Below are 16,427 nucleotides of genomic sequence, written 5' to 3' on the forward strand. Positions count from 1 at the left end.
ATGGTACATTACAGCTGAGAGTTAAACCCTGCATGTCTCATTCCAGGATTTGCCCTCTTAATCTTAAAAACAGAGGCTGGGGATGTAGTAGGGCAGTGGAAAATACGCAGACACAAACCTTACCAATGCAAGAAGTTACAAAGAAGAACTCATGGAACACTAAAAGGACAAGGTAATACTTTCAACCCATCCTCCCTCCAATCCCACCACTGGAGAATGACTCAATCACTTGGTTAGAGAATGCTGCAGTTACATATAACAATTTATTGGTACCTATTGGGGATGGGGAGAGGAAGGTTCAGGTTGGTATTACATTTATACTTAACAGAATGATGATGATTGAAAGGACAATTGCCACAGTGATGATTATAATCTTTTTGAAGTATTTCCGACATACTCTTCTAGGAATCTTTCTTGTGTTTTGGAATCCTTTTACCTAAAATAAAAATGTAGATTTAATGTTTTCTATTTTCTAGATTAATAAACACTATAATACTTATTGGAATTATTTGACATTATAGATTACCTTGGTTTTATAAACCTCAAAAAAAAAGTGTTAATAGGACTGAACAGCTTTTATTAAGTGTCGTTAAAGTTCTAGGTCCTTGCTTATTACGTTAAGCTATAAGAAGGGACAGGGATGACCATGCCACCTTTCATAGGCTCTGCCCTGATGCTGAAGGGTGTAGTGTATGGAAGTGTGGCCAGTGGCTCTTAGGTCCATAAAAACTGTCTTAGCAAGTTTAATGTGTTGACCCTGTGTATCTATCTGTGTGTGTGTGTGTGTATTTATATGTGTTATGTTTTCATCTTCAGATTGACTTGGTTTCAAATTTTATTAGCTTTGTTAACTTTGTAACCTTGGACAAATTACTAACTTTTGAAGCCTGTTTCCTCATTTTCTCTTCCTTGTGATTTTATTTAAATGTCACTCTCCTTTATAACTCTATTGCTACTGCCCATCTCCGTCCCATAAGCCTTATCCCTCTTTATTAGTAACATTCTATAACTTCTACTTATTTTTTGTTTGTCTAGAATGAAAATTCCACTAAGGTTGGACTCTTGTCTCTGTATTGCCGGCAAGAAAATGTGTATGACATAGTTGGTGTTCATTTTATTTACAGAATGAATGAACAAATAGATCTATAAAATAAAGATAACAGTATCTATCACTTAGTACCCTATATACTTAAGGATTAAGTGAGTTAGAAAATATAGGACCCTGTATTGTGAGTTTAACTGAGATAGGAAATATACTGCATGTAGCCTGCATACAGTAATAAAATTGGCCATAATTCTTTTTGATGAATAGGATGGATTTTAAGTATTTTATGATACAAAAAGTTTTATATCTTAACCTAATTAAGCCTAAATAAAATTCCTCACTAACACCCCCAAAATTATTAAAATAATTCAAGGAACAGTGGAGAGAAATAAGGAAAAGGACATACAAAATTATAAAATTCTTAAAAAAAACAACTGTTTTTTATATAGCCATGATTTAAGTAAAATGCTTGCTGCAAGCATTTTACTTTTGCTCTCTGCTCTCTTTTCTGAGCTCTACTTAACCACATAACAAGTAAAACTGCTGGTTATATTTCAGTGAACTTAACCTCATAACATTGGCTTCCTTACATTATATATATGATGACTTTCCAAGAGTCAGGCCAGTATACATGGTTTACAGTGCATGCTGTCAATGCTATGTGTCCTGGTGTGTTACTCAGTTAATCTCATTAATGTATGAGTAGTTCATGGGCACCCCAAGTTTATATAGACAGCACATTTGCTGAGTTATTTCCAAGGATCTGGCACATGGAAGTATGTACTTTCAAGATGCTATAATTTATTGAATGCTTTAATAATGCATGTATTATATGAATTATATGCCTGATTGTGGGTGATCCCTTTTTATAGGGAACATTCCTTTTTACAGCATCGAAAAAAATGAGACTCAAACTGTAAGTCACTTTCCTAAGGTTATAATATTTACTTAAGTGGTGTAGCTGGAGTAAGTGGTGTAGCTGGAATTCAAATCTAGACTTGACCATACTGCTGTGTTATCGAAATATTAAAGTGTAAATGGATTTTCCATCGTTCTCTTATATTGTTTACTTAACTTTTTGAATTAATGTAATAGACATATATAGTTCAAGAAATCATATTTCTATGGGCTTATGAGTAAAACAACAGTCTCCTACCCCAAACCTTAATTTTTGTTGGTTTTGTTCACTGTTGTATTGCTGTATACCTAGAGCAGTGGTTCTCAACCAGGGGTGATTTTGCCTTCCAGGAATGTGTGGCAATGACAGGAGATATTTTTCATTGTCATAACTGAGGGTCTGCTGCTGGTATCTAGTGGTTGGAGGGCAGGGATGCTGCTAAACATCCCACAAAACTTGTCATAATTATTTTTGATGAATAAGATGGATTTTAAATATTTTATGATACAAAAAGTTTTATATCTTAACCTAATTAAACCTGAATAAAATTCCTCACTTATTAGCACCCTAAAAATTATTAAGACAGCCCTGATAAAAAATTACCCAGTCCAAATGTGCCAAGGTTGAGAAAACTTGACCTAGAATAGTATCTGGCATATGGTAGGTACTTAGCCTCTTTTACAGTTTATTATTTTCTGGTGTTTGTTTTCCTCTGCATTTCTAGAAAGCATATATACTAACAAATAGTAGATATTTATATATGTCTCTATTTCTTTCTATATCTACTTTTATTTCTAGTTATCAAAAATAGGATTAACTCTTACCACATACTTTTTCTCCCTTCTCCTGACACACATCTTTTCCTTCTCTCTTATCCTCTCTTTCTGTTTAATCCAAACTTTGTAAATATGCACAGATGAGCCGTGAATTAAATTGACTTTAATGTCTAACTTTTTGTTTTCTCTAGAGTTAGTGAAGGTAGATAAACTAACCAAAATGTTTTCATGTGCTTAGTTTTTAATCTACCAATCACTAAGTCCTCTCCAAACACTACAAAAGAGCTGAAAGAAATTTCGTCTAAATAAATTTAAATACACACATTTGCCAAAGGCCTTCCTTCCTCCCAAATCATTCATCTTCCTGCTCCCATCTTGAATGATGGCTCTCCAAGCAGCTGTACAGAGTAAGGAAGGGCTCTGTGGCTAATTGGCTAACAAGTTCCATTTACAGACTTTTCACCCAGTCATTCGTCCATTCTACATGCCTACATTAAGAATACTATGAATCTCCTTGGGGGACTGGGGAGAAAAGAGGAAATGTTCAACTTCCCCATTCTGATATTCTTGCAAGCAATGGGGACAACCAGACCAATGGGCTGAGCCTTCAATCTTGGGGTTTGCCCCTATGTAACTTATTCCTGTAAAGGATAGGCTAAGCCTACTTAAAATTATGCCTGAGAGTCACCCCCAGAGAACCTCTTTCATTGCTCAGATCTGGCATCTCTCTCTAAGCTAACATGACAGGTGAACTCACTGCGCTCCTCACTATGTGGTACATGACTTCCAGGGGTATAAAGCTCCCTGGCAACGTGGGACAGAATTCCTGGGATGAGCTGGGACCTGGCATCCAGGGATTGAGAAAGCCTTGACCAAAAGGGTGAAGAGATAAAAGAAAAAGTTTCAGTTGCTGGGAGATTTCAAACAGTTGAGAGTTTATCCTGGAGGTTATTCTTTTTAATTAATTCATTTTAATTTTATTTTATTTCTCCTTATCCTCTCCAACATTTGTAGTTTCCTGTTTGTTTAATAGCAGCCAGACTAGACTAGTTGTCTAGTTTGTTGGTGTATAGTTGTTCACAGTATCATCTTATGATTTCTTTTATTTGTGCAGGGTCTGTGGTAATGCACCTCTTCTCATTTCTGATTTTGCTTATTTGCATCCTTTTTCTTTGTCAGCCTTACTAGTGGCCCATCGATTTGACTGATTTTCTTGAAGAACCAACTTTTGGCTTTATCAGTTCTTTCTATTGTTTTGTTCCCACATTCATTTAATTCTGCTTTAATCTTTGTTATTTCTCTTCTATTTGCTTTGGGGTAGTTTGCTGGTCTTTCTCAAGTTCCTCCAGGTTAGCAGTTAGTTCCTCAATTTTTGCTCTTCTTTTTTCATATAGGCATTTAGGGCAATAAATTTCCCTCTCAGCACAGCCTTTGCCATATTCCATAAGTTCTGAAATGCTGTATTCTTGTTTTCATTCATCTCCAGACAGCTACTGACTACTCTAGCAATTTCTTCTTTGACTTACTCATTTTTAAGAGTGTGTTATTTAATCTCCATATATTTGTGAAAGTTCTTGTTCTTTGGTGATTATTGATTTCCAGCTTCACTCCATTGTGATCTAAGAAAGTGTTTGAATAATTTCAATGTTTTTAAATTTATAAGGACCTGTTTTGTGTCCCAGCATATAATCTGTCCTGGAGAAATAGCCTGGTGTTTTGGGGTGTAACAACCTGTGTCTGTTAGATATAATTCATTTATCAAATTGTTTAAGTTCTCTATTTCCTTGTTGATTCTGTTTGTTCTGTCTATAGAGGAGAGTGGTGTATTGAAATCTCCTAGTATTATTGTTGAAACATCATCGCTCTCTTCAGTTTTGCCAACGTCTGTCTTGTGTACTTTGGAGCTCCTTAATTGGGGGCATAGACATTTATGATTGTTATTTCTTGGTGAATTTTCCCGTTGTCTAATATATAGTATCCTTTTTTGTCTCATGTCTGTTTTGTCTGGTATTAGTATAGCTACTCCTACTTTCTTTTACAGCTTGCATAGAACATCTTTTTCCCATCCTTTCACTTTCAATCTATTTGTATCCTTGTGTCTAAGATGAGTCTCTTGTACACAGCATATAGTTACATTGTATTTCTTAATTCATTCTGCTAATCTGTATCTTTTAATTGGTAGATGTAGTCCATTAACATTCAAAATTATTACTGAAAAGGCATTTCTTGAATCCACCATCTTATCCTTTGTTTTTATTTGTCAGATTTGTGTATTGTTTTCCCTCTTTCTCTTTTTATCCTTTAAGTTGCCCTTATTGGTACTCTTCAATTCTGTGCTCTCCTCCAGACCTCCCTCTCCTGTCTTTTTTTTTTCAGCTAGCAGAACTCCCTTAAGTATTTCTTGTAGAGCTAGTCTCTTGTTGACATATTCTCTCAGCCTTTGTTTTTTTGTGAAAATTTTAATCTCTCCCTCAGTTTTGAAGGACAGTTTGGCTGGGTACAAAATTCTTGTCTGGCTTTCTCTTTCAACATCTTAAATATATCAAACTACTGCCTTCTCACCTCCATAGTGCCAGATGAGTAATCTGAACTCAGTCTTATGTGGTTTCTCTTGTATGTAGTAGATTGCTTTTCTCTTGCCACTTTCAGGACTATCTGCTTCTCTTCAACATGTAACAGACTATTTACTATGTGTTTTGGGGAAGGCCTATTTGGAGTTATTCTATTTGGAGTTCACTGGGCTTCTTTGACTTGCATATTTATGTCCTTTATAAGGGTCAAGAAGCTTTCCCCTTTTATATCCTCCACTAATCTTCCGTTACTTTTCTTCTGGGACACCAATGGTTCTTATATTTGTGTGCTCTGTTTGTCCATCATTTTTCTGAGATCCAATTCAAAATTTTCCATCCTTTTTGTCATTTGCATGTTCAAAATCTTTTGTGTGTTCAAAATCAGTTGTCCTGTCCCTTAGTTCACTTATTCTTTCTTCTGCCTCTTCAAATCTGCTGTTGTGTGTCTCTAGTATATTTTTTATTTTGTCTGCAGCATTTTTAATCTCTGTGATATCTGCTATTTTTCCATTTATTCTTTTGGGTTCCTCTTTATGCTCTTCTAGTGTCTTCTTGATTTCCTTTATGTCATTAACCATCCCACTGATTTTATTTAGTAAAGTTATAGGACAACTTTAAAAAAGATTTGTTTCCTCTGGTGTTTTACTTAGGTCCTTAGGCTGGGCTGTATCTGTATCTTCATATGGTTAGTGATCTTCTTTTGTCTTTGCAGCATGTAAATATCTTGATAGGGTTACTTTGGATGTTGACTTCCTTCAGTAGTCTAAAGCTTTGTATTTGCAGGACGGGTATGGAGCAGGATGCAGGGCGTGGAGAGGAGCACAACAGTGTGGTGATGGGTTGTAGTGCAGGTATATGCACTGGCTGGGGATGCTACACTGGTGCTTCCTTGTCCTTGTCTCTCTATTCATGCACTCCTGACATCTTTGGGCCTTGTCTTGAAATCCAGAATGCCTTTGTTCAAGAAGGCCAATGATATTCAGGGTTTCTCTCTCATCTGGGAAGGCACATGGTGAGATCTGCTAGCTTTCTCTCCAATGGCTTCCACCAGGGCTCTGTCCTTTCTGTCGGCTCTGTTGGTTCTGGTGGCTCTCTGGATGTCATTCTTAGGCACAGTATAGATATCTCTTTTTAGTTTATGGTGTACTGGAATGGCAGGAGGGAAGTTCCTGAAACTGTTGAGCTGTGTTCCAGTAGCCTTCATTCTTGAAGATGACTGTATAAAGACATAACTTTTACAATATGACTGTAGGATTGTGAAAACCTTGTGTCTGATGCTCCTTTTATCCAGGGCATGGACAGATATGTAAAAGAAAAAATGAATAAAAAATAAGCAATATGGGGAATAAGGGGTAAAATTAATGGGGTAGATGGAAATACTAGTGGTCAATGAGAGGGAGGTGTAAGAGGTATGAGATATACACATTTTTTCTTTTTCTTTTTCGGGAATGATGCAAATGTTCTAAAAAATGATCATGGTGATGAATACACAACTATGTGATGATATTGTGAGCCATTGATTGTACACCCTGTATGGACTATGTGTGAAGATTTGTCAATAAAAATATAAAAAAAAAAAACATGCGTTGAGAGACCTCTGAGGAAGATACTCAATTAGTGGGCTCCAGGACTCAGTCCTCCCACACACAGGCACAAAAACTATTAAACAGGAAGGAACTGTCTGAATCAACTATTTTGAAACTCCAGAGGCTAGAACATTGAATAGCATTCAGCGAAGAGTGGGAGGAAGAGGCAAACAAATGATGGTAAAAGACAGGAAATTATTAATTCTCTGTGTGATGGCTAGTGATGTCCACCCCCCTCTCTCATAGCAGGCTACCATAGGAGCCAAATGCTGGCTAGCTGCTAGTGACAGAGAGGGGCATAAAAACCCTCTTACCTAAGAATAGGGGTGGGTATGGTGGATCTCTGATTATGGTTTTTGATTAATGAATTTGGATCTCTGCATTGCAGCATTGAGGGCAGCTATTGTTTCAACTCACTGCAGATAAAGGCATGGTGGCCATTGTTTCAATTCTCCCCAGACAGGTAGAGGCAGTGGAGATTTAAAGACACAGTGCTTCATCAAGGCCACAGTGGGCAGTTAGCTGAAGTGCTGCATTTGCTGGACAGACTATGAGAGCTCAACTTTGAGGAACCATTGGAGAAACTTTTGGTGCCCTTCCTGATCACATCCCCAGGGTATGAATAGTTGGGAGATAGGAGGGCATTTGGCAAGTGTCTGTAACGAAACATATTCAGAGAAAACCTCTTTCTGCTCTTTTGTAGTGGTTGGAGAGGACATTTCTGTGCTCTCTCTCTCTGGGTTTCTGGAAACCCACAGAAACAGTGGGTTCCCAGCTGTTTTGGCTGGGAAAATTTGACTTGGAAAAGTCTTCTCTAGGGTAACCTTCCATCAAGAATTTGCCCTCCAGGCAAAGCAGTGTGAGACTATGAAAGGAGTATAGAACACTTTTGGGGCAGACAGTATGGGACAAAGGCCTGCTGACTTAAAACACCCGGGAGAGGGAGGTCTGTCTCTAGAAACAGAGTGGACAACCAAACTCTTGTGAACAGGGGAACTCCAAAACAACTAAAAAAGTGAAAGCCAAAGACAAGATAGAGGCCCAGAAAGAAAGGGGAAACCTCCTGATAGGAAGTCTGCATCTCAAGAAAATCTCTGTCTTATCAACTGGTTACATATCAAGAAACAGACATCTCAGGTAGTAAATCCCAGAGTTAACATTTAAAAATACTAAAATGTACTGTGTGCAACAAAAGAGTGAAAAAAAAGGAATGATGTCCCATCCAGTGGAAGAGGATACAGAGAAAACACCAATGAAGAAGATGAGAATGTGGACATACCAAAGACAGCTTTAAAAAATTTTTCAAAGTGGTTAAGGAGATGAAGGAAATACAGAGAAAGAACTAAAGGATATAAGGAAACAGTGAATGAACAATAGGAAAGTCTAAGTAAAGACAGAAATCTTAAAAAGGAACCAGACAGAACCTTGGAGTTGAAACCTCAATAACTGAAATGAAAAATGTCCAAGAGAGTTTCAAGAGCAGATTGGAATGATCAGAGGAATCAATGAACTAGAAGACAAGACACTTGAAATGAGTCAGGATGAGAAGCAGAAATTTAAAAATATATTTAAAATGAAAGTAAGACAGCAACAGGATACCATCAAGCACACACAGATACACATCATGGGACTTATGGATTAAAGTAGAGATAAATGAAATAGAAACAACAATAAAACAATAGAATCAACAAAACAAAAATTTAGTTGTTTGAGAAGATCAACAAAATCGACAAATTTTTTCTAGACAGGAAAGAAAAAGAGAGGACACGAATAGCACAAATCAGAAATGAGAAGGTGGGCACGACCATTGACCCTGCTCAAATAAAAAGGACTAGAAGACGATAATCTAGATGAAATGGACAAACTTGTAGAAACAAACTACATACATTGACTCAAGAAGAAATAGAAGATCTCAACAAACTAATTACTAGTAAAGGTATTGAATCAGTAATCAAAAACCTCTCAACAAGAAAACTCCCAGGATCAGATGTTTTCACAGGGGAATAATACCAAACATTCCAAGAAAACTTCAATTCTGCTCAAATTCTTCCACAAAATTGAAGAGGAAATATTCCCTAACTCATTCTTGAGGCCAATATCATCTCAAACTAGAGCCAGATAAAGATACTACAAGAAAACTACAGACCAAAATCTTATGAATATAGATGCAATATCCTCCACAAAATGCTAGGAAATAGAACCCAATAGCATATTAAAATAATTATACACCATGATCAAGTGGAATTGATCCCTGGTAGGCAAAGGATTTAACATAACAAAATGAATTAATATAATACACTAAGTTAACCAAATAAAGGAACAAAAGCACATGACCCTCTTAATTCATGCAGAAAAGACATTTGACAAATACAGCATCCTTACTTGATAAAATACTTAGAACACTAGAAATGGAAGGAAACTTTCTCTTCATGATAAAGAGCATATATGAAAAGTCCACAGCTAACAACCTAGTTAATATGAAAGACTGAAAACTGCTCCAAAACACTGGAACTAAAATATCACTATAGTGATTTAGCAGTCATGCTCGTTTACTAAATCCTATCTTCTCTGCTATAATCCTTCCTTTTCCTTTTATCCTACTCTCAATCTATAGGGGTTTTGGGCCACCCATATTCTAACTTTTTCATGTTGAAGCGTGTCAACAATATAGGATAGGGGATGGAATTAGTTGATATTCTTGGAGAGGCTGGTTCTTCTGGGTTCCAGGACTTATCTGGCCTAGGAACCTTCTGGAGATTATAGGTTTCTGGAAACTAAACTTGTAACATGAAACCTCTGTAGAGTCGCAGAGCCCTAAGTGTTCTTTAGGGTTAATAGAAATGATATTGGGATATGGCAAGCCATGGTTGAAGCTTACCTAAGAGTAGCCTTCAGAATAGCCTCTCAACTCCATGTGAACTCTCTTAGCCAATGATACCTTATTTTGTTACATTTATTTTCCCTTTTTAGTCAGAAAGGCACTGTCGATCCTGCAGTGCCAGGGTCAGGCTCAACCCTGGGAGTCATGTCCCATGTATGAGGGAGGGTAATAATTTTCCTTGCAAAGTTTGACTCAGAGAGAGAGAGAGAGAGGCCAAATCTGAGAAAGCAAAGACGTTTCCTGAAAGCAACTCTTAGGCATAATAGGTAGCCTTAGCTTCTCTGCTACAGAAATAGATTTCGTTAGGGTGTGTCTCAAAATCAAGGGCTTGGCCTATTTTCTTGGGACTCCCTAATGCTCAAGAGAGTACCAGGGGTTTCCCAGATGAGAAAATTTAGTGTTTCCATACTTTTTCTCCAGTCCCTCAAGAGACTCTACCAATATTGTTTAATTATAAGTCAATGATAGTCTGAGATGCCCCCCAGCATTACATTAAACTATACAGAATTACAAGCTTTCATTCCTGTTCTTGGCTCTGTGTGCTTGGGTTGTTTAAATGAGCTATCCAGACAAGTTGATTTGAATTGTGTGTTACAGAAAATTGAGGTTCTAGACACAACAAACTTCTCTTCCTTTGGTCTTATACAGTAGTTGAAGCTCTAGAGAACATACACAATCATTTTTTGCCCTGTATTCTGATTTACCTCAGTCCCAACCAGATTGACTTTGTTTTTATCTCTAATTGAAGATGGATCTCTTTTTCAGTTACTTGAACTATTGCATGTAGCAATGTTGACTTTCAGAACTGCGGAACTCCAACTCTGAGTCTTAGGTGTCATAGGGGTACTTAAAGTTCCAGGGAAATACCAGCTTATACACATATAGCTCAGTGTCTCCAAATATAGAAATACACTTACAATTTTGGGCTAAAAGTATGGCTGCTATAAGAGCTTACAACCTAGGCTCCAATTTTCTTATAATTATATTCTGAAAGAGACCATTGCATATTTGTTCTTTTGTTTCTGGCTTACTTTGCACAACACATTGTCCCCAAGGTTTATTCAGTTCATTGCATGTCTCATGATGTCATTCCTTTTTTTTAGCTGCACAGTTTTCCATTATATATATATGCATATTTATAAAATTTTATGTATAAAATATGCCTTTCGGCTTCTCAGTCATTGTACCTTCAGCCCCGTCAATCCCTTAGGCATCATAGATAATGTCCAAAATAAACAAATCATGTTAATTGTCCAAAATAAACAAAAAAGTATCCTTGGTTGTACAATCAACAGCACTGGCAATTTTAGGCAGTGTTCATTGGTCCAAACACAGAAAGAACTGATAAACACAGCCTCAACAAATATCAAATCAAAACCTCCCCTAATTATTTACCCCTGGTATTGCTGTGGTACTGATGCCATCTTCCTGCAAACTATAGGCCATAGCATGCGATATGTCTTCCCCCTATATCCCTATATCCCTCTACAATTGACTCTTTGTACAATATTAAAACTTCTAAGGGGTTCATGCAAGAACCTATTTACAATTATAAAGTTAATCAGTGGGATACGTGGCACTAAACATCCCCTTTCAATCATTCACCTTTAAAATAGCAATGTTACTTATAACTCCACTAGTCAGCTACCATCATGTCTATCCATTCCCTTACCTTTAAGTTCACCCTCATTGTGTAAACTTTCCCCTGTTGTAGTTTCTGTGTACCTCTAGGTTCCTTATATTCTACAGTGTAAACCTTTGAGCTTATTTTTACCAGAGTTATAGTAGCGAAATCACAGTTATCTATCATTTTGTGTCTGATTTATTTCACTCAGCATTATGTCCTCAAGGTTCATCCATGTTTTCATATGTTTAGTGACCTCATTTCATCTTACTGCTTGTGTTAGATTCAGTTGTCAACTTGGCCAGGTGAGCATACCTAGTCTTGTTGCTGCGGCCATGAGCCAACGGTACGTGAACCTCATCTGTTGCCAATTACATCTGCAGTCAGCTAGGAGGCAAGTCTGCTGCAATGAGTGATGTTTGACTTAATTGGCTGGTGCTTAAATGAGAGAGCTTAACGTAGTACAGCCTAAGCAGCTTGGCATTCCTCATCTCAGCACTTGCAGCTCAGCCCAGACCTTTGGAGATGCAGAAAGAAGTCACCCCGGGGAAAGTTGTTGGAACCCAGGGGCCTGGAGAGAAGACCAGCAGAGACCATCCTGTGCCTTCCACATAAGAAAGAACCTCAGTGGAAAGTTAGCTGCCTTTCCTCTGAAGAACCAACAAAATAAATTCCCTTTTATTAAAAGCCAATCCATCTCTGGTGTGTTGCATTCTGGCAGCTAGCAAACTAGAACACTGCTGTATAATATTACATCGTAATTTGTAATGTGGTATATACCACATTTTTTAATCTACTCATTTGTTGATGGATGATTGGTTTGTTTCCATCTTTTGGCAATTGTTGAATAAATGCTGCTATGAACACTGGGTGCACAAATGCCTGTTGGTATCACTGCTTTCAGCTCTTCTGGGTATATACTGAGTATTGACGTTTCTGGGTCATAGGGCACCTCAATATTTAGTTTTCTGTGGAATCACCTAAAACTGTCTTCCACAGCAGCTGTACCATTATACATTTCCACCAGCAGTGCATAAGTGCTTCAATTTCTGCACATCTTTTTCTAACATTTGTGGTTTTCTGTTTGTTTAATAGCAGTGATTCTTATAGGTGTGAGGTGATATCTCACTGTAATCTTGATTTGCTTTTCCCTTATAGATAATGAATGTGAGCATCTTTTCATCTTTATAGCCATTTGTGTTTGCTTTTCTGAAAAATGTCCATTTGTATCCTTTGCTCATTTTATTATTGAGTTGTTTGTTCTTTTGCTGTTGAGTTATACACTTTCTTTATGTACACAGGATATCAAACCTTTATCTGCTATGTGGTTTCAAATATTTTCTCTCATTCAGTTGGCTGCTTCTTTGCCTTTTTGACAAAGTCTTTTGAGGCACAGGCTTTTTATTTTTTATTAAAAAATTTTTTTTATTAATTAAAAAAAATTACCAGAAAGGAGCACAAACATTCTTAATAGGCGATCATTCCATTCTACATATATAATCAGTAATTCACAATATCATCACATAGTTGCATAGTCATCATCATGATCATTTCTTAGAACATTTGCATCAATTCAGAAAAAGAAATAAAAAGAAAACAGAAAAATAAAATGAAAACAGAAAAAAAAAACATATGCACCATACCCCTTACTCCTCCCTTTCACTGATCACTAGCATTTCAAACTAAATTTATTTTAACATTTGTTCCCCCTATTACTTATTTTTATTCCATATGCTTTACTCATCTGTTGACAAGGTAGATAAAAGGAGCATAAGATACAAGGTTTTCACAATCACAACAGTCACAATGTGAAAGCTACACCATTATACAATCATCATCAAGAAACATGGCTACTGGAACACAGGTCTACATTTTCAGGAAGTTCCCTCCAGCCTCTCCATTTCCTCTTGGATAACAAGGTGATATCTACTTAATGCGTAAGAATAACTTCCAGGATAACCTCCCAACTCTGTTTGGAATCTCTCAGCCATTGACACTTTGTCTCATTTCACTCTTGCCCCTTTTGGTTGAGAGGATTTTCTCAATCCCTTGATGCTGGGTCTCAGCTCATTCTAGGGTTTTTCTCAATCCTTTGATGCTGAGTCCCAGCTTATTCTTGGATTTCTGTCCCACGTTGCCAGAAAGGTCCACACCCCTGGGAGTCATGTCCCATGTAGACAGGGGGAGGATGGTGAGTTTGCTTGTGTTGGCTGTAGAGAGAGGCCACATCTGAGCAACAAAAGAGGTTCTCTTGGGGGTGATTCTTAGGCCTAATTTTAGGTAGGCTTGACCTATCCTTTGTGGAGTTAAGTTTCATAGGAACAAACCCCAAGACTGGGGGCTCAGCCTATAGCTTTGGTTGTACACACTGCTTGTGAGAATATCAAGAATTCAACTTGGGGAGGTTGAATTTTACTCTGTTCTCACCATTCCCCAAAGGGGACTTTGCAAATACTTTTCCACTCACTGATCAAATCACTCTGCAATTCATCGGGGTATCACTCTGGACAAATCAACAAAATCTCATGTCTTACCCAAGGTTCCATGTACTTATGGTCTTCAATTAAGCTGTCTACATAAGTTATATTAGGAAATGCACTAGTCAAAATATAAATTTTGTACCAAATAAACATTTTTTGGTTTAGTATCACACATAAGTTGAAATTTTAAAATATTAATTACCATCTATTTCAGCACCCTGCAGTAATGGTATTCCTTTGTTCTTCCTCATGCAAAAACATTTTTTAAATTTGTACATTTAGTCACTGTCATTATACACTCTAGGCAATCCTAGATTATGCCATCTCAATCTTTATCATCTATCTTTCTTTCTGATTTCATTTATGCTCCCAGCCCTCCTCCCCCTATCATTCTCACATTCAGCTTCATTCAGTGTTTTAACATAATTGTATTACAGTTAGGTAGTATTGTGCTGTCCATTTCTGAGTTTTTACATTCAGTCCTGTTGCACAATCTGTATCCCTTCAGCTCCAATTACCCAATATCTTACCCTAGTTCTATCTCCTGATGGTCTCTGTTACCAAGGAGATACTCCAAGTTTATTCACTAATGTCAGTTCATATCAGTGAGACCATACAGTATTTGTCCTTTTGTTTCTGGCTAATCTCAATCAGCATAATGTCCTTAAGGTCCATCCATGTTGTTTCATACTCCATAATTTTATTCTGTCTTACAACTGCATATACCATCTTATGTATATATGCCACAGTTTGTTTAGTCTGCTGATGAACATTTTGGCTGTTTCCATCTCTTGGTAATTGTAAATAATGTTGCTATAAACATTGGTGTGTAAATGTCCGTTTGTGTCCTTGCCCTCATGTCATTTGAGTAGAGACAGCATATAGATGGGTCCTGTTCCCTAATCCATTCTTCCAGTCCATGTCCCCTGATTGGGGAGCTTAATCCATCGACATCAGTGTTTTTACTGCCCAGGAAGTAATAACCATCCTCTACCATTTTGCCTTTTGGCTTTTATATGTCCTTATTTTCCTTCTTTTTACCTTTACTCATAGTCTTCCTTTCTACATTCTTCTCCACACCTCTCTCTTCTGCCTTCATATGTCTCTAGTGCTCCCTTTAGTATTTCTTGCAGAGCTGGTCTCTTGGTCACAAATTCTCTCAGTGATTTTTTGTCTGGAAATGTTTTAGTTTCTCCCTAGTTTTTCAAGGACAATTTTGCTGGATATAGAATTCTTGGTTGGCAGTTTTTCTCTTTTAATAATTTAAATATATCATCCCACTGTCTTCTTGCCTCCATGGTTTTTGCTGAGAGATCTGTGCATAGTCTTATTGGGCTTCCCTTGTATGTGATTGATTGCTTTTCTCTTGCTGCTTTCAAGATTCTCTCTTTCTCTTTGACCTCTGACATTCTGATTATTAAATGTCTTGGAGTATATCTATTTGAATCTATTCTCTTTGGGGTATGCTGCACTTCTTGGATCTGAATTTTAAGTCCTTCATAAGAGTTGGGAACTTTTCAGTGATAATTTCCTCTATTAGTTTTTCTCCTCCTTTTCCCTTCTTTTCTCCTTCTGGGACACCCACAACACGTACATTCGTGCGCTTCATATTGTCCTTCAATTCCCTGAGTCCCTGCTCATATTTTTCCATTTTTTACCCTGTATTTTCTTTTTCTTGCCAGATTTCAGATTTTCCATCCTCCAGTTCACAAATCCTATTTTCTGTCTCTTGAAATCTACCATTGTAGGTTTCCATTGTTTTTTTTTTAATCGCTTCTACCATGCCTTTCATTCCCATAAGTTCTGTGATTTGTTTTTTCAGACTTTCGATTTCTTCTTTTTGTTCATTCCTTGCCTTCTTTATATCCTCCCTCAATTCATTGATTTGGTTTTTGATGAGGTTTTCCATGTCTGTTCGTATATTCTGAATTAAATGTTTCAGGGCCTGTATCTCATTTGAATTGTTGGTTTGTTCCTTTGACTGGGCCATAGCTTCAATTTTCCTAGTGTGATTTGTTATTTTTTGCTGGCGTCTAGGCATTTAATTACCTTAAATAGTTTATTCTGGAGATTGCTTTACTTCTTTTACCTAGGGTTTTCTTGCTGGATGAATTTGTTGCCTATTTGTTCTTTGACATTCAGTTCAACTTTTTCTGGACCTGTAGCTTAGGTTTTATTTAACATAGAAGAATTTTTCAGTTCTTGTTTTCTTGTTTCTTGCCCTGCTTGTACGGTGCCTCCCCCGCCCCCCCCCCCAGGGTCTACATAGGTATTATAGACCCCAGCTGGATTTTCCCAGACCAAACTGGCCTCCTATCAGGAGGAAAGATTTACCTGCATTGGTTTTCCCCGAGGGTGAGAACCAGCATGTTGACAGACTTTCCTGTCAAGTCTCTGGGTTCTGTTTTTCTTATCCTGCCCAGTATGTGGTGCTTGTCTACATGCAGGTCCCACCAGCATAAGATGATGCAGTACCTTTAACTTTGGCTGGGGGCATGGTGGAGACAGAGGAGAGGTTGTAGGCTGGTTTTAATAGCTTCAAATTACCAAGCCCTGGTGTCTGAATT

At 37.4% G+C, this 16,427-nt stretch overlaps 1 protein-coding gene across 3 annotated transcripts in view; it reads right to left on the minus strand.

Annotated features, from left to right (window-relative positions):
• Window positions 1-218: 218 nt before the first annotated feature.
• The window catches only part of LOC143668318 (uncharacterized), a 69,950-nt gene continuing 53,741 nt past the window's right edge, over window positions 219-16,427 (minus strand). For 2 of the 3 annotated variants that reach the window (XM_077143033.1, XM_077143032.1), the window contains one exon: window positions 219-436. In XM_077143033.1, coding sequence (XP_076999148.1) covers window positions 299-436 — 138 coding nt within the window. In that variant the 3' untranslated portion in view covers window positions 219-298. The remainder of the gene's footprint in view (window positions 437-16,427) is intronic. The other variant, XR_013168383.1, reaches the window with a different exon arrangement.

The sequence above is a fragment of the Tamandua tetradactyla genome, chromosome 24 (assembly GCF_023851605.1).
Source record: "Tamandua tetradactyla isolate mTamTet1 chromosome 24, mTamTet1.pri, whole genome shotgun sequence".
Classification (NCBI taxonomy): domain Eukaryota; kingdom Metazoa; phylum Chordata; class Mammalia; order Pilosa; family Myrmecophagidae; genus Tamandua; species Tamandua tetradactyla.